The following is a 21254-nucleotide window of genomic DNA, read 5'->3' on the forward strand; positions in this document are numbered from 1 at the left end:
CTCCTCCCCCTCTTCCCTCATCTCTCGGTAAATCTCTGACACCTTGCCCTCTCCGACCCACACCCGAAAGCACCCTGTCCTGTATCCCGTGTCGGGAGCAACGGAAATTCCCTCACCTGTTGTCTAGTAAACGCCCTCACCTGCATATATCTCAAGAAATTTCCCCGGGGCAACTTATACTTTTCCTCCAATGCTTCCAAGCTCGCAAAAGTCCCATCTATAAATAAATCTCCCACCCTCCTAATTCCCAACTGGTACCAGCTCTGAAATCCTCCATCCATTCTTCCTGGGGCAAACCTATGGTTGTTCCTGATTGGGGACCCCACCAGGGCTCCCCGCACCCCTCTCTGTCGCCTCCACTGTCCCCAGATATTCAATGTTGCCGCCACCACCGGGTTTGTGGTAAACTTTTTAGGTGAGATCGGTAGCGGCGCCGTCACCAGCGCCTCTAAACTCGTCCCTTTACAGGACTTTTTCTCCAGTCTTTTCCACGCCGCTCCCTCACCCTCCATCATCCATTTACGTATCATTGCCACATTGGCGGCCCAATAGTAATCGCCCAAGTTCGGTAGTGCCAATCCTCCTCTGTCCCTACTACGCTGAAGGAACCCCCTCCTTACTCTCGGAACTTTCCCTGCCCACACAAAGCTCGTGATGCTCCTGTCTATTTTATTAAAAAAGGTCTTGGTGATTAGTATAGGGAGACATTGAAATACAAATAAGAACCTCGGGAGGACCATCATCTTAATTGCTTGCACCCTGCCCGCCAGCGATAGAGGCTGCATGTCCCACCTCTTGAAGTCCTCCTCCATTTGTTCTACCAACCGTGTCAGATTAAGTCTGTGCAAGGTTCCCCAGCTCCTAGCGATCTGAATCCCCAGGTATCGGAAGTTTCTTTCCACTTTCCTTAGAGGCAAGCCTTCTATCTCTCTACTCTGGTCCCCTGGATGTATCACAAATAATTCACTCTTCCCCATGTTTAGCCTACACCCCGAGAAATTCCCGAACCCCCTCAAAATTCGCATAACCTCTATCATCCCCCCCGCTGGGTCCGACACGTATAACAATAGGTCATCCGCGTATAACGAGACTCGGTGTTCTTCTCCCCCTCTAATCACCCCTCTCCATTTCCTGGAGTCTCTCAACGCCATGGCCAGAGGTTCAATTGCCAACGCGAACAACAATGGAGACAGCGGGCATCCCTGTCTTGTTCCCCTATATAGTCGGAAATACTCCGATCTATGTCGACCTGTAACTACGCTTGCCGTTGGAGCCCCATAAAGAAGTCTAACCCAGCTAATAAACCCGTTCCCAAACCTCCTTAACACTTCCCATAAATACTCCCACTCCACCCTATCAAATGCCTTCTCTGCGTCCATTGCCGCCACTATCTCTGCCTCCCCCTCCACTGGGGGCATCATTATCACCCCTAATAGTCGTCGCACGTTAACATTCAGTTGTCTCCCTTTTACGAACCCTGTCTGGTCTTCGTGCACCACCCCCGGGACATAGTCCTCTATCCTCGATGCCAGTACCTTTGCCAACAATTTGGCGTCCACGTTCAATAATGAAATGGGTCTATAGGACACGCACTGCAACGGATCTTTATCCCTCTTCAAAATTAACGATATCGTCGCCTCCGACATCGTCGGGGGTAGAGTCCCCCCTTTCCTGGCCTCATTGAACGTCCTCACCATCAACGGGGCCAACAAGTCCACATATTTTCTGTAATACTCCACCGGGAACCCGTCTGGTCCTGGGGCCTTCCCTGCTTGCATGCTTCCCAGTCCCTTAATAACCTCGTCCACCCCAATCGGTGCCCCCAGGCCTATCACCCCCCGCTCCTCCACTTTCGGGAACCTCAATTGGTCCAGGAACTGCCGCATCCCCTCCTCTCCCTCTGGGGGTTGAGACCTATACAGTTCCTCATAGAAGGTCTTGAACACCTCATTTATCTTTCGTGCCCTTCGCACCGTGTTTCCCCTTTTGTCTCTAATTCCTCCCATCTCCCTCGCTGCTGCCCTCTTTCGCAATTGATGAGCCAACAGGCGACTAGCCTTTTCCCCGTATTCATACCTCCTCCCCTGTGCCTTCCTCCACAGTACCTCCGCCTTTCTGGTGGTCAGAAGGTCAAATTCCGTCTGGCGTCGTCTCCTCTCCCTGTACAATTCCTCCTCTGGGGTCTCTGCAAATTCCCTATCCACCCTTAAAATCTCCCCCAGTAATCTTTCCCTTTCCTTGGCCCCTTTCCTTGGCCTCTGTTTTCCTTTTGTGGGCCCCAATGGAGATCAGCTCTCCTCTGACCACCGCTTTTAGTGCTTCCCATACCACTCCCACAGGGACCTCGCCGTCGTCATTGACCTCCAGGTATCTCTCAATACACCCCCGCACTCTTGCACACACTCCCTCATCCGCCATCAGTCCCACATCTAATCGCCAGAGTGTTCTTTGCTCCCTTTCCTCTCCTAATTCCAGGTCCGCCCAATGTGGGGCATGATCCGAAACCGCTATGGCTGAGTACTCAGCTTCTTCCACCCTAGAGATCAACGACCTTCCCAAAACAAAAAAATCTATCCGGGAGTACACTTCATGGACAAGGGAGAAGGAGGAAAACTCCCTAGCCCTAGGTCTAAGAAATCGCCATGGATCCACTTCCCCCATTTGGTCCATAAACCCCTTACGTACCTTGGCCGCTGCCGGCCTTCTTCCGGTCCTTGAGCTGGATCTATCTAGCCCCGGGTCCAGCACCGTATTAAAGTCCCCTCCTAAAATCAAGTTTCCTACCTCCAGGTCCGGTATACGCCCCAGCATCCGTCTCATAAATCCCGCATCATCCCAGTTTGGGGCATACACATTAACCTACACGACCTCCATTCCCTCCAGCCTGCCACTCACCATTACATATCTACCTCCGCTATCTGCTACGATGTTCTTTGCTTCAAATGCTACCCGTTTCCCCACCAAAATGGCCACCCCTCTATTCTTTGCGTCCAGTCCTGAGTGGAACACCTGTCCCACCCATCCTTTCCTTAGCCTAACTTGGTCCGCCACCTTTAGGTGCGTCTCTTGGAGCATAACCACGTCTGCCCTTAGTCCTTTCAAATGCGCGAGCACTCGGGCCCTTTTTATCGGTCCGTTCAGGCCTCTCACGTTCCACGTGATCAGCCTCACTAGGGGGCTACCTGCCCCCTCCCGTGTCGACTAGCCATTACCTTCTCTAGGCCAGTCCCATATCCCGCCTCCGCGCTCCCGCTCGCTCCCCCAGCGTCGCACACCATCCCCACCCACCCACTCTTTAGCCATTTCCTTTTGGATTTCCGCAGCAGCAACCCAGTTGTCCCCCCCCCCCCCCGCTAGACCTCTTTCTAGCATGATTGCTCCCCCATATTACTTCCGTAAGTCAGCTGACTTCAACTGACCCCGGCTACTCCTGCTCACTCCTCGACCCCCCCCCCCCGTGTGGGGAACTCCCATCCGCCTTGCGCCTGTCTTCCCGCCTTATTCTTTCTGGCGTGGGAATATCCCTTTACCTGACCCCGCCTCTTATGGCGCAGCTCCCTTTCCCCTCCCACTCCCCTTCCCCATTCTCCAACTATGTCCCGTCTTTCCCCCCTCACCGGCGCCCACATTTCCCAATGTCTCCCCCCTTCCCAATTTACTTCTCAATTAACTTCAACCATAACATTAACAATAACATTTCCTGCAGCATCAGTCCCTCAGTTCCAATCCAATTTCTCTTCTTTGATGAAGGTCCATGCTTCCTTCGCCGTCTCGAAATAATGGTGTCTCTCCTGATACGTGACCCATAGTCTTGCCGGCTGCAGCATCCCGAACTTCACCTTCCTTTTATGCAACACCTCTTTGGCTCGGTTGAAGCTCGCCCTCCTTCTCGCCACCTCCGCACTCCAATCCTGGTATACCCGTACCACTGCATTCTCCCATCTGCTACTCCGCACCTTTTTAGCCCATCTCAGGACCTCTTCTCTATCCTTAAGGCGGTAAAATCGCACGATTATCGCCCTGTGTGGTTCTCCCGCTTTTGGTCTTCTCGCCGGAATCCGATTTGCCCACTCCACCTCCAAGGGGCCCGTAGGGGCCTCAGGACCCATCAGTGAGCTCAGCATCGTACTTGCGTACGCTCCACAGTCCACTCCTTCCACACCCTCAGGGAGACCCAGTATCCGAAGGTTCTTCCTTCGCGCTCCATTTTCTAGGGCTTCGATCCTTTCAGTACACTTTTTATGAAGTGCCTCGTGCGTCTGTGTCTTAACCGCCAGGCCCAGGATCTCGTCCTCAATATCTGTCACCTTCTGCTCCACCACGCGGAGCTCTGTCTCCTGGGTCTTTAATGTCTCCTTGAGCCCCTCAATTGCCGGAAGTCCCTTCAGTGGCCTTGATGAGGTCTTTTCACAGTTGTTCCCTCTGCTGCTAGAATTCACCTTTGATACAGGCCCTCAGGTCAGCTTGCAGCTTTAAGCTTGCCCTTCCCCTGCCTGCATGCTGGAAGAGGCCCTGTTTATCCTGCAGTTGCAGCCAAATCTTTTACTGTTTCTGCCGTGTCTGGCAACCCAGAGACATACCCTTCCTGGGGGACACTGTCGGGGGAATATTGCCGCCTTCTTCCCACACCGGGAAATGTCAAACAAATGCCGTGGGGGCCCTGTAAAAGAGCCCAAAAGTCCGTTCCAAGCAGGAGCTGCCGAATATGCGACCTAGCTCTGCATAGCCGCATCCGGAAGTCCTTCTTTCTAAGCTCTGCCCAACCCCTCAAACAAAGGTTCTCTGCTAGGGTTTCCAGGTATGAACACATCACCATTACCTTGGTTGTTGGATTGCCCACTCCTGTTTATACAAAAGAACAGAGCCATGCAACTAACCTACCATTGACAGACAAAGAGGCCATCAGACTCTAATGGGTGGCTAGCTGGTCAGACAAGAGTGTTCCAAAAGACAATGGATCTGGAGCATCCTGTGTATTCCCACTAACGAATTTAAGTCTGACTGGCACAATGTAACTCGGCCAGGTTGGGAGTATCCCTCCGTCTCCATGCTAGCAGTGTTTCTCTCAGTTGGTTTAACCCCTAAATTGCTTGCTACATCTGTGATCTCATTTCTGGACCTAATTTCCAAATATCTCCCTTGCGTAACATAATGGCAATCCCAATCAGATGATTCTGTGCTGCATATCACGCAAATTCATCAACAGGGTGAAGGCCATTACGTTGAGCCCTGAAAAGTTCCCAGTCTACCTTAGATGGGCAAGGTATTACAAAAATGTCAGCAATAGGTCAAGCTAGCTGTTTCACATCTCTACCATACATTAGCAACACAAGTAATATTCACCACTAACAGGATGCTGCCGCTATGCCAGAAAGGCGCTCTGCAAATCACACACGAGTAATCTAGCACAATATCAGTGCAAGTGTGATGCAAGGTATGTAGGTTGTATGTCCCAAAGACTGGTGAATTGCATCAAACAGCACGTCCAAGACGTCGTTCACAACGGGCAAGTTACAAACCATACCCAACCAGCCTGTGTGCGCAAAACTCCAAACATATTATATGTGATTCTGCAATCGGACACCATATGATAAATAAAACTGTGCGCTAAGAATTACACTGACAATCAATTTAAAATTGCCAATTGGGCCCACAGCATGGCACATTTGCTTGTGGTGGAAGTTGCAGATATAAATACACAGGGCCCTGGTCTTTGGAGACAGAAAGATCATGTACAGACATTGCGCCTGTTACAGCTAAACAAAATAAATGACAGCCGTTTGTTGACTCATTCCACAGGGCAATACCATGACCAATCGGGTTCGACTGCCTGATTGAAAGTTCAAACAAAGCTTGATAGTTAACTGTCAGTCACCTAGTGCATTCGCCATGGCAACGCCTCTACCAGTCAGAATCTACTTGCCAATCAATCAGCAATTTCTTCTCAAATTATAAATTGTTTCCCCCTTATATCAGTATTCTTGTGAAATGTTCTGATGAGTAAAAGATGAAAACTTTTGACATGCCTCTTTTTTTTCAGCAATAAGCACGCTATGGACTAACAAACGACTATTTATATTGTAACCGTTTAAATTCGCAAATATGGGCTCATATGATTAAATAGTGTTGTTTCAATACGACATGACAATTCATGTTAATTTAGAAAAGACATGTGGAATGCCAAGCGTGAAAGACTGGAGCTGTCCAAGGCTAGCTCAATGGACCTGCGGTAATGCAGCAATGAGAACTAACAGAGTATGATGCTAAGTCTACATTTCAATAGTTATGATACTATGGATTGCAGAATTTAAACAAAATTCTTCCAACTGAAAGAATTTGGAACTCCAAGTCAATTACCTTTTTGTTGCATTTCTCACAATGGTATGCATTGGCACCCTCCAATAAGTCTCCTTTGACATATTGCTCAAGTGAATCAAGTAGATTTTGATGATTTCTGATGTCAACATTCAGTGTTGTGAAGGATTCCTCACATTCATATCTAAAACAAGTAAAAATATGTTGCAGCAATTACACCAGATCTGTATTACACATTGCAAAACTTGGAAATGTTGTGAACTGTGAGAAGCATAATGACAGAATTCAAGAATGACAGAATTGGCTGGAGGCAGGCAGCTCACACAGATGAAATTTACTGCAGAGAAGTATGAGCGATACATTTCAGGAAGAAGGAGGGGCAACACAAGATCAAGTAAACAATGTTAAAGGGGGTGTAGGAACAGAGGGACTGGGGGTATATTTTGAAAATGGCAGGGCAGGTTGGCAAAGTGGGTAACAAAGCAGAGGACATACCCGGCATTATAAACAGAGGCTCAGAATACAAAAGCAAGCAAGTTATGATGAAAGTTAATTCAATATTTTTTCCACAACTAGAATAAGGGCAGAGGTGGCATAATTTGAGAAGGTGCAGTTAGGATTTATGAAAACAGTTTTAGGTATGGGGGACTTCAATACATGGATAGATTAGAAAGGCTGGGGATGTTCTCCTCAGAGAAGACGGAAATGGGATTTGACAGATGTTGAAAATCATGAGGGCTGTGGATAGAGCAGATACAGAGAAACAGTTCCCATTGGCGGAAGGGTTATGTAACAGATGACACAGATGAAATGTGATTGGCAAAAGAAGCAATGGCGACAAGAGAAATAGATCTTTTACACAGCAAGTGCTTAGCACCTGAAATGCACTCCCGAAGTGTGTGGCACAAGCAAGTTTAATTATAGCTTTTAGGGCAGCAACGTGGCCCAGGTGGTTAGCATTGCTGCCTCACGGCACCGAGGTCCCAGGTTCAATCCCGACTCTGGGTCACTCTCCGTGTGGAGTTTGCCCATTCTCCCAGTGTTTGCGTGGGTTTCGCCCCCACAACCCAAAGATGTGCAGGGTAGGTGGATTGGCCAAGCTAAATTGCCCCTTAATTGGAAAAAATATATTGGGTACTCTAAATTTATTTTTTTTAAAGTGATAGCTTTCAAAGGAGAATTAGATAATTATGTATAGAAAAAATTCAGGACTGCAAGAAAAAGCCGGCCCCCGGGGGGGGGGGGGGGGGGGGGGAGAGAGAGAGAGAGAGAGAGAGAGAGAGAGAGAGAGAGAGAGAGAGAGAGAGAGAGAGAGAGAGAGAGAGAGAGAAAGAGTAGGACGAGTTGAGTTGCTCTTACAGCAAGTCGGCATGGACACAGTGAATTGAATGCTTGCTTATGTGCTCTAACCATGAATAGCCTCACTGAATCTAAACTCACTTTGCATCTAACAAAATGTTAAGTGAACACCATTCTTCATTATTTATCTCAGTTTCATTGCATCCATTGACAATCGCCGACAACTGACTGGTGCATGCATTACTGGTGTGTAAAAACACACTACCGTTAGCTTTGGGAAACTTGAAGTTCATAGTCTACTTCCTAATAAGTTACAAAAAATTGTGAATTTGCATTGTTAAAACAAATTAAACTCACCACAGGAAATTAGGTCCGGTGGTTAATGAGAAGACTGTTATGTGACTCAATTCACGTCCACGAAGGAGAACAATTCAAACTGTGGAATCTTAGTTCTGAAGGTATTAAATTGCTAATCAAGGATTTAATTTTTCTTACTTTCTTTTGCTTTTCCACTTCCCTTTGTATTTGACTACAATTCACCAGACGTCTTTGTCTGTTCTCTTTCTCCTCTACCCTTATATTTGTTTAAGATAGACACTTGGTCCCAAATGCCCTGTTGACATGATCACAATTGTCAACTCACTTTCCATCATTTTGCAACACAAGATTTGGGAGCAGAAGGGAGAGTGGAAAGAAATTTGAACAAATTCAGCTACTGAGATGTTTTGCTCTAGCAATTCGGGGCTATTATATATCATTTGCCTGTTCAAATCATCTAATTTCTCTCGCATTTGAGAACAATTCAATTGATGCATTCTCAAATGATGTTCATTCTTTATTTTTTTTTAATGAGTGCCCAATTCATTTTTTTCCAATTAAGGGGCAATTTAGCGTGGCCAATCCACCTAGCCTGCACATCTTTGGGTTGTGGGGGCGCGACCCACGCAAACACGGGAAGAATGTGCAAACTCCACACGGACAGTGACCCAGAGCCGGGATCGAACCTGGGACTTCGGCGCCGTGAGGCTGCAGGGTTAACCCACTGCGCCACCATGTTGCCCCATGATGTTCATTCTTATGAGCTCTTGCTCATTCACTAACAAAATTTTAGTTGGTCAGCTTTTCATAAGGTACTTCAACATAATGATTCCAGAAGCATAACTGGAGCTTAATAAAAAGTTTTAAAAATAGACTTCCAAGTCTGCTCGGTGAGACAATTTTTCCAAGATGTATTCTTGTTAGAAAGCCCATCAAACTACCGACTGGCAAATCCAAAAGTTATAGCGCAAGAAATATTTATATTCCCCACCTCTTTTCTCCTCTACCAATGTTTCCATACACTGTGCATTTCAGACTAAAATTTGGAGACTCTCACTTATGTGCTAATTTTCACTTGTTATGATTATTTTAACCAACATCCAGCCTGAACAAACCGTTGTTTTAATGAAGAAATGCAATAACCTCGGGAAGAAAATAGTATGACTACCAATTGTAGTTACAGAAGGTGAAATTATTTATTTTAACCAGTCTTCATCACTTCTCTGAAACAGTGAATAATATAATTCAATGCTTAGCATCAGTTGCATTCACCTGTGAGGACATCCTTGACAAATCTTCTGATCAGCAAAGGAACCCCCAAGAACTTTGCTGAGCATAGTTGCATGTCCAAGTGCTTTCAAAGCTTCATCCAGGCTGTCCACTAAAGAGTTGAAGAATTCCAAAGCATCATGTTGCTCTCGAAGGTTGACTGGTTCACCCCAAAGCCTAGGGAAAGAAAGGTAATGTTTTGCGTTCTAGGACATGGCCTCAAGTAGCCTAAAATTTTGCTCTGGGTTTACTCATCTTAAACTCATATTCCCGAATTCTACACTCAGTCCAAGTTAAATAATCTGCTTAAAGTTATAATTTATTATATCTACTCAAAACTTTTTTTTTTTTTCAACCAAAAGAAAACAGTTCTCTTTCAATGCATTTGACAACTTAGTTAAGACTTTCCTCAATCTTTCAAAAAACTAAATGCAAATTGTCGTGCTCTCTCCCCCCACCTGCCTCCAGACACACACCACAAACTCCTTCTTCCAGGAGCAAAGTGTCAAACTCTTGACATAGTGAAAGCTTATAAAGGCAAGAACATATTTCGGAAATAAAAATCTCAATTTTGAAACTACAAACCTGAACTGCTTCCAGAACCCTCTAGGCACATAGTATTGTAACCTAGAGGCAGCCAGATGTCCAAAAATGACCTGCAGATGTCTCAGGACCCCAATATTGTATTCCTTTCGATCTTCAGTTTTTCCAACTACAGGTTTGTCATAATGGTGGTGGTAACTAAAAACGTCATCCCGAGGATCAACATTGCTCTGCAAAAATACAGCCAAAACTAAATTCAATTAAATTTAGAAAGAAATTATTCTCAACAGAAGCAAGCTGCACCTTTGCAACAAGCTGACAATCATTACATTTTTGTCATATTGTCAACATAACTACAACGTTTTTAAAGTTGTTCAACAACGCACAACTTTTCTTTTGTTTATACAAAAACATAGCGGACCAGACATTGTTTCAGCAGGGCATGTAACATCTGTCCTTAAATCAGATTTGTACCCTGCAACTCAAAACTGTTCTACCCAATATGTTGCTTCGTGTTTTTCCCACAAAATTGCAAATCATGAGCTATTGACTGTGCAATGAGAACAAGGAAACTAGCAGGGTACCTCTTTAACCTCTGAAAGTTTGGGCTTGGGAAAGGGACAGTGGAAGGGCCGAGAAGGAAAGTGAATTAAAGAGAGTGAATTCATCTCAAATCAGATAGGGGGAAATAACTTGATTCACAGAATAAAAGGTAAAGAAAAGCAAAAAATTGACTTTGAAAAAATAAATGGCCTCAAACTATTCAACAACATAAAGCAAAACAATTCCACTTACAACAGTTCATTTTCAGTGCTAGAGAGTTGATCTATAATCATTAACATTCATTACATTGTTTTTTTCTTTTGCCAAACAATTTTAATGAGGTATTTTTGGCATTACAGCCATCAACAGTATAAAAACAATGTACAAAGAATAATAAATTGTGCAAACACCGACTCCCATCTCTCCAAGACCCGCCTATTTAACCCCCTATTCAAAGCTACCCTAGCCCCCCCCTCCCCTTGTTGACGATTAATTCGCCGCAAAAAAAGTCGATGAATGGTTGCCACCTCCGGGCGAACCCCAACAGTGACCCTCTCAAGGTGAACTTAATCTTCTCTAGGCCGAGAAAGCTCGTCATGTCGGTTAACCAGGTCTCAGACTTTGGCGGCTTTGAGTCCCACCAAGCTAATAATATCCGTCTCCGGGTTACCAGGGAGGCAAAGGCCAGAACATCTGCCTCTTTCTCCTCCTGGATTCCCGGGACTTCCGACACCCCAAATATCGCCACCACTGGACTCATTGCCACCCTTGTTTTCAATACTTTGGACATGACGTCCGCAAACTCCTGCCAATACCCCCTAAGTTTTGGACACGCCCAGAACATGTGGACATGGTTCACTGGTCCGCCCGCACATTTTACACACCTGTCCTCTACCCGAAAGAATTTACTCATCCGGGCCACTGTCATGTGGGCCCGGTGGACCACCTTGAATTGGATCAAGCTGAGCCTTGCGCATATAGCGGTCACGTTGACTCTGCTCAACGCGTCCGCCCATAAGCTGATGTGTTGGGTACTCTGCTACACAGACGAACCAACACAGTTGCGAATGGTACAACTCAGTTTTATTACTAACATTTATTTACAGTGGTAAACAGGTTACTGAGGTTCGATCATAACCCTAGAATCTGTGGACCTATTCCTAATACTATCTTGTGGTGGCACTCAGCACATGGTGGATGTCTCCCGAGTGGCTTGCTATGAGCTCTGTGCCCTGAGCTGTCTCCTGCTGGAATGCTCAGTAAGTGTTGTGTTCCCTGTTGTGTACTGTGTATGCTCTTGCCTGTGATTGACTGTGGTGTTGTGTGTTGATTGGTCCGTTGATCTGTCCATCAGTATATATGTATGTTTGTGCTATGATATTTACCTAAATATCATGACATCCCCCCCTTTTGTACAAGAACATGTGCTTATGTGGTTATAAATAGAGACGTGTACTGAGTGCAGCTGAATATGTGTGTGTGCGCGCAATTTCTACAGCATGTACATGGGGCTAAACTATATACAAGGGGCGATGGCGGGTGCGAAATAACAACGAGATTGTACCATAAACAAAGGACGGGGAAATGTTGAACGACAAAAACGAACTCCTGTAACGACAAGGAAGAACAGAAACATATTAACACAGTGGTATTACGAGTTCAATGTACAAACAGGCTCATAAGTCCAGTCTAGTAGGTTGGCGACGAATTCAGGTTGACCGCCTCAAGGGTGGGTCTGGATCCTCCGGCTGAGGAATGGGCCTGGCCACGGGCGACGACGGAAGGGGCAGGAAGCTCCACAAAGTCGATATCAGGGACAACAGGCGGGCGCGGTGTCGGTGTAAGTTCCCGTAGCGAGCGTGGAAGTAGGCGAAGAGCCCGGCGATTGCGCCTACGAATGGAGCCATCAGACATGCGAACCAAGAACGAGCGGGGAGCCACGTGTCGGAGAACTTCGGCAGGTGCTGACCAGCCACCTTCTGGTAGGTGGATGCGGACGTCGTCTCCAGGCACCAGGGCTGGAAGATAAGTTGCCCGTGTGTCATATGCCATCTTCTGGCGAACGCGCTGCTGTTGCATTCTGTGTAGTACCGGAGCATGGTTGGTTGTGGGTACCAGAATGGATGGCACAGTGGTCCTGAGGGCGCGACCCATCAACAGCTGGGCTGGTGAGAGGCCAGTGGCTAGAGGGGCCGAGCGATAGGCCAGCGGCTAGTGGGGCCGAGCGATAGGCCAGCAGGGCTAGGCAGAAATCCGATCCGGCAGCAGCAGCCTTGCAGAGGAGCCGCTCGACGATGTGAACGCCCTTCTCCGCCTCTCCATTGGACTGGGGATGCAGAGGGCTGGACGTCACGTGTGTGAAGCCATACGAAGCAGCAAAGAACGACCATTCCTGGCTGGCAAAACAGGGCCCATTGTCCGACATGACAGTAATCGGAATGCCGTGGCGAGCGAAGGTGTCTTTGCAGACCCTTATGACAGCGGACGATGTCAAATCGTGCAGGCGTTTGACCTCTGGATAGTTGGAAAAGTAATCAATGACGATTACATAGTTCCTGCCAAGCGCGTGAAAAAGGTCCACACCCACCTTCGCCCAGGGGGACGTCACCAGCTCATGGGGCTGAAGCGTCTCAGGAGGTTGCGCCGGTTGAAACCTTTGGCAGGTGGGGCAGTTGAGCACCATATTGGCAATGTCATCACTGATGCCCGGCCAGTATACCACCTCTCGGGCCCTCCGTCTGCACTTCTCGACCCCCAGATGGCCTTCGTGTAGTTGGTCGAGGACCAGCTTGTGCATGCTGTGCGGAATCACAATCCGGTCCAGCTTTAGAAGGGCACCATCAATGACGGCGAAGTCGTCTCAGACATTGTAGAACTGTGGGCACTGTCCTTTGAGCCACCCACCCGTCATGTGGCGCATCACCCGTTGTAGAAGGATGTCAGCTGCAGTTTCCCGGCGAATACGGGCCAGACTGGAGTCGTCTGCTGGCAGATTTGCCGATGTGAAGGCCACCTGCGCTTCGACCTGACAGACGAACCCCTCCGAATCGGGCAGTGCGCTCACTGCTCTGGATAGGGGATCCGCAATGATAATCCACAAGGGGACAGAAATTTAAGGTGAATGGTGGAAGATATAGGGGGGATGTCAGAGGTAGGTTCTTTACCCAGAGTAGTGGGGGCATGGAATGCACTGCCTGTGGAAGTAGTTGAGTCGGAAACATTAGAGACCTTCAAGCAGCTATTGGATAGGTACATGGATTACCGTAGAATGATATAGTGTAAATTAATTTGTTCTTAAGGACAGCACGGTAGCATTGTGGATAGCACAATTGCTTCACAGCTCCAGGGTCCCAGGTTCGATTCCAGCTTGGATCACTGTCTGTGCGGAGTATGCACATCCTCCCAGTGTGTGCGTGGGTTTCCTCCGCATGCTCCGGTTTCCTCCCACAGTCCAAAGATGTGCAGGTTAGGTGGATTGGCCATGATAAATTTCCCTTAGTGTCCAAAATTGCCCTTAGTGTTGGGTGGGGTTGCTGGGTTGTGGGGATAGGGTGGAGGTGTTGACCTTGGGTAGGGTGCTCTTTCCAAGAGCCGGTGCAGACTCGATGGGCCGGGTGGCCTCCTTCTGCACTGTAAATTCTATGATAACCTATGATTAATCTAGGACAAAGGTTCGGCACAACATCGTGGGCCGAAGGGCCTGTTCTGTGCTGTATTTTTCTATGCTCTGTGTTCTATAAGGTCCTTTCCCGGGGTGTAGACCAGTTGGAAGCAATACCTCCTGAGTTTAAGTAGGATGCGCTGGAGGCGACAGGTCATCTCGTTCAGGTCCTTATGTATGATGCTGACCAGGGGGCGATGGTCAGTCTCAATGGTAAACTGGGGGAGACCATACACGTAGTCATGGAACTTGTCTATTCCGGTCAGCAAACCCAGGCACTCCTTTTCGATCTGCGCATAGCGCTGTTCTGTGGGGGTCATGGCCCGCGAGGCATAGGCGACCGGGGCCCATGACGCAGTGTCATCCCGCTGTAGTACCGCCCCAATGCGGAACTGGCTGGCACCAGTCGAAATTTTAGTGTCACGAGATGAGTCGAAAAACGGCAATACCGGGACTGTGGTGAGCTTAATTTGGAGCTCCTCCCATTCCTTCTGGTGTGTGGGCAGCCACTGGAACTCCGTGGACTTCTTGACAGGCAGCACGGTAGCATTGTGGATAGCACGATTGCTTCACAGCTCCAGGGTCCCAGGTTCGATTGCGGCTTGGGTCACTGTCTGTGCGGAGTCTGCACATCCTCCCCGTGTGTGCGTGGGTTTCCTCCGGGTGCTCCGGTTTCCTCCCACAGTCCAAAGATGTGCAGGTTAGGTGGATTGGCCATGATAAATTGCCCTTAGTGTCCAAAATTGCTCTTAGTGTTGGCTGGGGTTACTGGGTTATGGGGATATTGGGGGGGGGGTGTTGACCTTGGGTAGGGTGCTCTTTTCAAGAGCCGGTGCATACTCGATGGGCCGAATGGCCTCCTTCTGCACTGTAAATTCTATGAAAACAAGGTGGCGCAGAGCCGTCGCGTGGGAGGCAAGGTTGGGAATGAACATCCCCAGGAAGTTGACCATGCTTAGGAAGCGTAGCACTGCTTTCTTGTCTGCCGGCTGCGGCATGGCTGTAATGGCGCTCACCTTGTCTGCATCCGGACGGACCCCTGACCGGGAAATGTGGTCCCCCAGGAACTTCAGCTCGGTTTGGCCGAACAAACACTTGGCTCGCTTGAGGCGCAGGCCGTTTTCCAATATGCACGCAAAGACGCGCTGGAGACTATTGATGTGCTCCTGTGGTGTGGTGGTACAGATGATGATGTCGTCCACGTAGACGCGCACCCCTTCGATGCCCTCCATCATCTGCTCCATGATCCTGTGAAAGACCTTGGATGTCGAGATGATGCCAAATGGCATTCTGTTATAGCAGAACCTGCCGAAAGGGGTGTTGAAGGTGCACAGCTTTCGGCTGGACTGATCCAGTTGGATCTGCCAAAGACCCTTCGAGGCATCCAGTTTCGTGAAGATTTTAGCCTGGGCCATTTCGCTTGTGATCTCTTCCCGTTTGGGTATGGGGTAGTGTTCCCTCATTATGTTGTTGTTGAGGTCTTTTGGATCAATGCAGATCCGGAGCTTGCCGGAAGGCTTCTTAACACACACCATGGAGCTGACCCATGGCGTGGGCTCCGTGACCCTGGATAGCACCCCTTGGTCCTAGAGATCCTGCAGCTGCTGCTTGAGGCGGTCTTTGAGTGGCGCTGGGACCCTGCGAGGTGCATGAATGACCGGGGTGGTGTCGGTTTGAGCCGAATTCTGTAGGTGTAGGGCAGTGTTCCCATGTCCTCGAATGGCTCCTGGTTGTGGGCGTGGAGCGATTGGAGCTGTGCCCTGAATTCTGCATCCGGAAAGTCAGATGTGCCTTCTGGAGACAGAGCGTGGACTCTTTGCACGAGGTGAAGAATCTTGCATGCCTGTGCGCCTAGCAGGGAGTCCTTTGATGATCCGACTATCTCGAATGAGAGTGTGGCCGTGTGTGTGTTGTGTGTCACCTGGAGCTGGCAGGATTCCATAGCCGGGATAACGTTCCCATTGTAGTCGACCATCTTGCAACGGGATGGCCGAATTGGTGGTCTGATCTTCATGGCACAGAAGGCTGACCATGCTATGAGGTTGGCGGAGGCGCCAGTGTCCAGATGTAATGTTATCGATGATCGGTTGACCGTTAGAGTGGCACACCATTCATCACCCGGATTGACAGTGTTCACTTGCAACGGCTGGTGGGTCCTGGCTGGCGACATCCGGTTCCCATCAATGATCGCAACGTGGAAGGCATCCCGGTCGTCTGTGTCACTGGTCTGGATATCGTCTGGGCACGACTCGTAGTAAGGAGGCTGAATGGACCGCACGTCCCTGAGAGGTTATCGGAATTGGGGAACATTGGCAGGTTGAGCTGCTCGACAGCAGGCAGCGTAGTGGCCCATCTTGCCACAGCGGAAGCATTGTCGGTTTCTTGCGGGACATTGCCGCTTTAAATGTGCGGCTCCGCAGTTGCCGCACGTCGTGACATCATGGCGCTCGTTGCGCCACCGCGCATGCGCAGTTCGGTCTTGTGTCGAGCGCGCCTGCGCATCATGTCCCTCTGTGTCGACGTCGTTTTTGGCGCGCACAAACGCGGGAGGCCTTGAAAAGCGCGTGAAATGGCTGCCCTCGTCCGGGCCGCGAGGAACTCGATCGCTTGGACCCGTTCGGCCTCGTAGGACGCCTGCCTCGCCGATCCGGCCGCGTAGGACCCCTGCCGCGCCGATTCGGCCGCCTGAAATTGTGACTAGCGGCTAGTCGCGTTTTCATGCGGGACACAGGCTTCGATTGCGGAGGCTAGGGTGAGGCCTTTTATTTTTAAGAGCTGCTGGCGTAGGGTGCCCGAGCTGACCCCAAAAACGATCTGGTCCCGAATCATGGAATCGGAGGTGGTGTCGTAACCGCAGGACTGTGCGAGGATACGGAGATGAGTAAGGAAGGATTGAAGGGGCTCATCCTTACCCTGCAGGCGCTGCTGGAAGAGATACCTCTCGCAACTCTTGTTGACCTCGACGTTGAAGTGTTGGTCGAGTTTGAGAAGAACCGTCTTGTACTTGGTCTTGTCCTCACCTTCCGCAAACACCAGGGAGTTGTAGACATGGATGGGGTGTTGACCTGCCGTGGAGAGGAGGATGGCGATCTTTCTGGTGTCCGAAGCGCTCTCCTTTTCGTTGGCTTCCAGGAAGAGCTGGAAGCGCTGTTTGAACAGCTTCCAATTAATGCTGAGGTTTCCAGCGACTTGTGGCGGCTGCGGTGTGCTGACGGTGTCCATGGCGCAGGATGGCAGATTCCGGAGGATTAGTAGGTCGGTCCCACAGTTACTCCTGGTACTGTGATGTGTTGGGTACTCTGCTACACAGACGAACCAACACGGTTGTGAATGGTTCAACTCAGTTTTATTACTAACATTTATTTACAGTGGTAAACGTCAGTATATATGTATGTTTGTGCTATGATGTTTACCTAAATATCATGACATAAGCCATCCTCCATCTCACCCCCAAGCTCCTCCTCCCACTCATTACATTGTTAAAGAGTGCTAACACCTATAATTACTAATTCTAAGCATCAGGCTTGGTCTGTTTAGCCCACCACACAAATGCAGGCACTTTACGATATTCAATGCATGTCACTGGATAGATACTGTTTTTGCGAAGTCAGTGGTAGACTGTAAAACTCATACAGCAGCTTTTGGATATTTGCAGTTAGCTGCACATCCTGTCCCTCAGGACCATTTATGCGGAAACACAAAGTGCCATTACTTTGGCACTTACCATTACTTTGAACACAGAACTTAGCCCAATAAAAATTGGGTCAGTGAACCATGTATGCTTAATTAGGAAGGATTGTGCAAGGACTGCAAGTTGTTACTTTGCAGCACAAATATTAAATGTATATATTATCGTCCACTTTCTCCAGTATTTCTGAAAAATAATAATTTTTAATGATCCTCATTATTGTCACAAGTAGGCTTACATTAACACTGCAATGATATTACTGTGAAAATCCCCTAGTCGCCACCTTCCGGCGCCTGTTCAGGTACACAGAGGGAGAATTCAGAATGTCCAATTCACCTGACAAGCACGTATTTCGGGACTTGTGGGAGGAAACCGGAGCACCCGGAGGAAACCTATGCAGACACAGGGAGAACGCGCAAACTCCGCACAGACAATGGGCCAAGAAGGAATCGAACCTGGGACCCTGGCGCTGTGAAGGAACAGTGCTAACCATTGTGCTACCGTGCCGCATTGGTTTCAAAGTTTTAATCTAAATTCAAAATTCAAAGCTTGTACATTAAGCAGATTTCTTTAAAAAAAATAATTTAGAGTAACCAATTCATTTTCTTTTGCAATCAAGGGGCAATTTTTACCGTGGCCAATTCACCTACACTGCACATCTTTGGGTTGTGGGGGCGAAACCCATGCAAACACGGGGCGAATGTGCAAACTCCACACGGACAATGACACAGAGCCAGGATCGAACCTGGGACCTCAACGCTGTGAGGCAGCAGTGCTAACCACTGCGCCGCCCCATTGAGCAGATTTCAATACATTAACAAAATAAATAAAAAATACTTTTTGTACATTACTGTTGACCGTGGCATTTACCAACAGCTTCGGTATAAAAAAGGGATCCAACTGAGCTCATGATTTAGGCTTTCACACAGACACAAAGCATGAAACGCTTAATTTTAAAGACAAATAACTTGTGTTCACCTCATTATCCTGTTTCTCATCACCAGATGTATCATCATCAACATCACTACCAGTGCCTTCAATTGTAAGGATACCATTTCTAATAGCTGGTATCATGTACAGCTGCTGAATAACAGAATTCATGTAACACGTAGCCCCAGCATTCTTTAATCCTACAAATCCTTTTGATGGACGCGGTCCTACTGGTGGCAAGTATTCCCACTCAGTCAGTGCTTCACAACCTAAGTAAAAATTATAAATTATCCAAATCAGCAATTAAAATTTCATAGACATTTCTAAATCCTATACTGAATTACCACACAGTTTGACTATTTTAAGGAACACTTTTAGAAGTAGTTTACAGTATCGACTTCTCACTTCAATTAATAACGTTGAAACAGATCAAACTACTATCACCAAAGCTGAAAAATAAGTATTGGTCTAATGTGCCCTATGGAGTGATCACTTTCACATGGGATATTCGAGATGATAGCTAATGTTCAGGTTTCTACTGCCGATATATTGTACACAATTTATACGACTGGGTCTTTGCTTTTGAACAATCTGAGAACAAAGGCTTTAATCTTCCAAAATTCTCAGATTTTCTGTGTGTCCCAGCAAATTGGAAAACTGAAAATGCAACCTCTGTTCCAGAAAGTGGACAGAAAGCAGGAAACTATAAGTCAGTTAGTTTTTCGTCTGTCATTGGGAAAATGCTAGAATCCATTATTAAAGAGGCAGTGCTAAGATATTTAGAAAACAATATCAGGCAGAATTAACATGGTTTTAATAAGGGAAAGGGAAACATTTGCTAGAGCTCTTTGAGGGAGCAGGGTGGATAAAGGGGAAGCTGAAGATGTACTGTATTTAGATTTTCGAAAGGTATTTCACTAAGGTGCCACATAGAAGGCTACACATAGCATATAGCTTTGCAGGTGCTATGTTAGCATAGATTCAGGATGTAAACGTAACTAGTTAAGTGTCACAAGGATCAGTGCTGGGGCCTCAACTATTTACAATCTGTGATAGTGGCTGGAATAAAGGGATTGAGTATATTGCAGCCAAATTTGTTGACAATTAAAAGATAAGAGGAAAGCAAATTGTGAGGGGGCACAGAGCCTGTAAAGAAATATAAATAGGTTACATGAGTGGGAAAAAATTGGCAGATTACACGATTGGGAAAAATTTGGCAGATGGGAGTATATTGTAAGAAAATGAGCGATAATCGATTTTGGCAGGAAGAATAGAAAAGCAGTATTATTCAACTGGAAAGAGACTGCAGAATGCTGCAGCACAGAGAGAACTTGATATCCTTTTACATGAACCACAAAAAGCTAGCATGCAGGAACAGCAAGTAATCAGGAAGCAAACAGAATACTGGTTTTTATTACTGGGGGAAGCAGTATAGGAAAAACAGTCTTCTTCCAGCTCTAGAGTGCATTGGTGAGACCACACCTGGGGTACTGCGTTGTTTTGTTCACCTGACTTAAGGATGAACATACTTGCATTGGAAGCAGATCAGAGATTTCTGGGATGAAGGGGTTGGCTTATGAGGGCAGGTTGAGCCCCTGTACTGCGTTGTAATGTTCTATGTTCTAGACTCACTTAAGTTTGAAAGAACGAGATGATTTTATTGAAAAACACGATCCTGAGGGGAATTGGCAGGGTAGATGCTCAGAAAATGTTTTCTCTCAAGGGGGAATTTGAGGTTAAGAGGCAGAGTTTCAAAATTAGGGATCTCCCATTTAAGATGGAGATGAGGTAGAATTTCTTCTGAGGGTCATTGAGAGTTTGGAATTCTCTTCTCCAGTGAGCAGTTGAGGCTGGGTCATGGAATATGTTCAAGGTTGAGTTAGACAGATTTCTGATTGACAAAGGATTCAAGGATGGAGCAGGTAGGAGTTAGGACGACAATCAGATCAGCTATGATCTTATTGAATGGCGGGCGGGCAGGCTTGTGGACCGGTTTCTTACATGCTTATGTCTGCCATATTTTAAATTAAAAATTTTTTTTTTAAGAATACCCAATTCTTTTTTTTTCCCAATTAAAGGGCAATTTCGTGAAGCCAATCCACCAAGCCTGCACATCTTTGCGTTGTGGGGGTGAGACCCACACAAACATGGGGAAAATGTGCAAACTCCACATGGGCATGACTTGGGGCTGGGATCGAACCTGGATCCTCAGGGCCGTGAGGCAGCAGTGCTAACCACTGTGCCACCTTGTGTCAGCCATATTAACTACCAATCCAAGGATGCTCTGAGATGCTACAATTTTGAGTTGCGATTGTTCTAGTGGTGGTGCTCAGTTTGGAATTCTGTTCTTTCATTCTGTATTAAAGACTCAAACACCTTAAAGACATGCCAAAGCGCTTTACCAACAATGTGGTACTTCGAAGTGGAATAATTTTTGTAACATTAAACGAGATGGATTAAACATCCAGCTCGGTTGTGCACAGGAAGCTCTTGCAAACAGCAAAATGCTCAGAAAATCTGTTTCAATGATGCTGATTGAGATAAATATTAGCTTGGACACTGTGCACAGGAACCTGCTCTTCTTCAAAATACAGCCACAACATATTTTTCATTTATCTGAGGGAGCAAATCAGGCCTTGGCTTTAATGTTTAATCTGAATAACAAGACCTCCTAGGATTTTGCGCTCA

The 21254-nt window shown here is 47.4% G+C and overlaps 1 protein-coding gene across 2 annotated transcripts in view; it reads right to left on the reverse strand.

Moving 5' to 3' along the window:
* Positions 1–21254, reverse strand: part of usp9 (ubiquitin specific peptidase 9) — a 442510-nt gene that overhangs the window by 109099 nt on the left and 312157 nt on the right. For both annotated transcript variants that reach the window (XM_072513863.1, XM_072513864.1), the window contains exons 31-34: positions 18615–18835; positions 9787–9974; positions 9205–9378; positions 6358–6499 (exon numbers count right to left, since the gene is read on the reverse strand). In XM_072513863.1, coding sequence (XP_072369964.1) covers positions 6358–6499; positions 9205–9378; positions 9787–9974; positions 18615–18835 — 725 coding nt within the window. The remainder of the gene's footprint in view (positions 1–6357; positions 6500–9204; positions 9379–9786; positions 9975–18614; positions 18836–21254) is intronic.

The sequence above is a fragment of the Scyliorhinus torazame genome, chromosome 8 (genome assembly GCF_047496885.1).
Source record: "Scyliorhinus torazame isolate Kashiwa2021f chromosome 8, sScyTor2.1, whole genome shotgun sequence".
Lineage (NCBI taxonomy): Eukaryota > Metazoa > Chordata > Chondrichthyes > Carcharhiniformes > Scyliorhinidae > Scyliorhinus > Scyliorhinus torazame.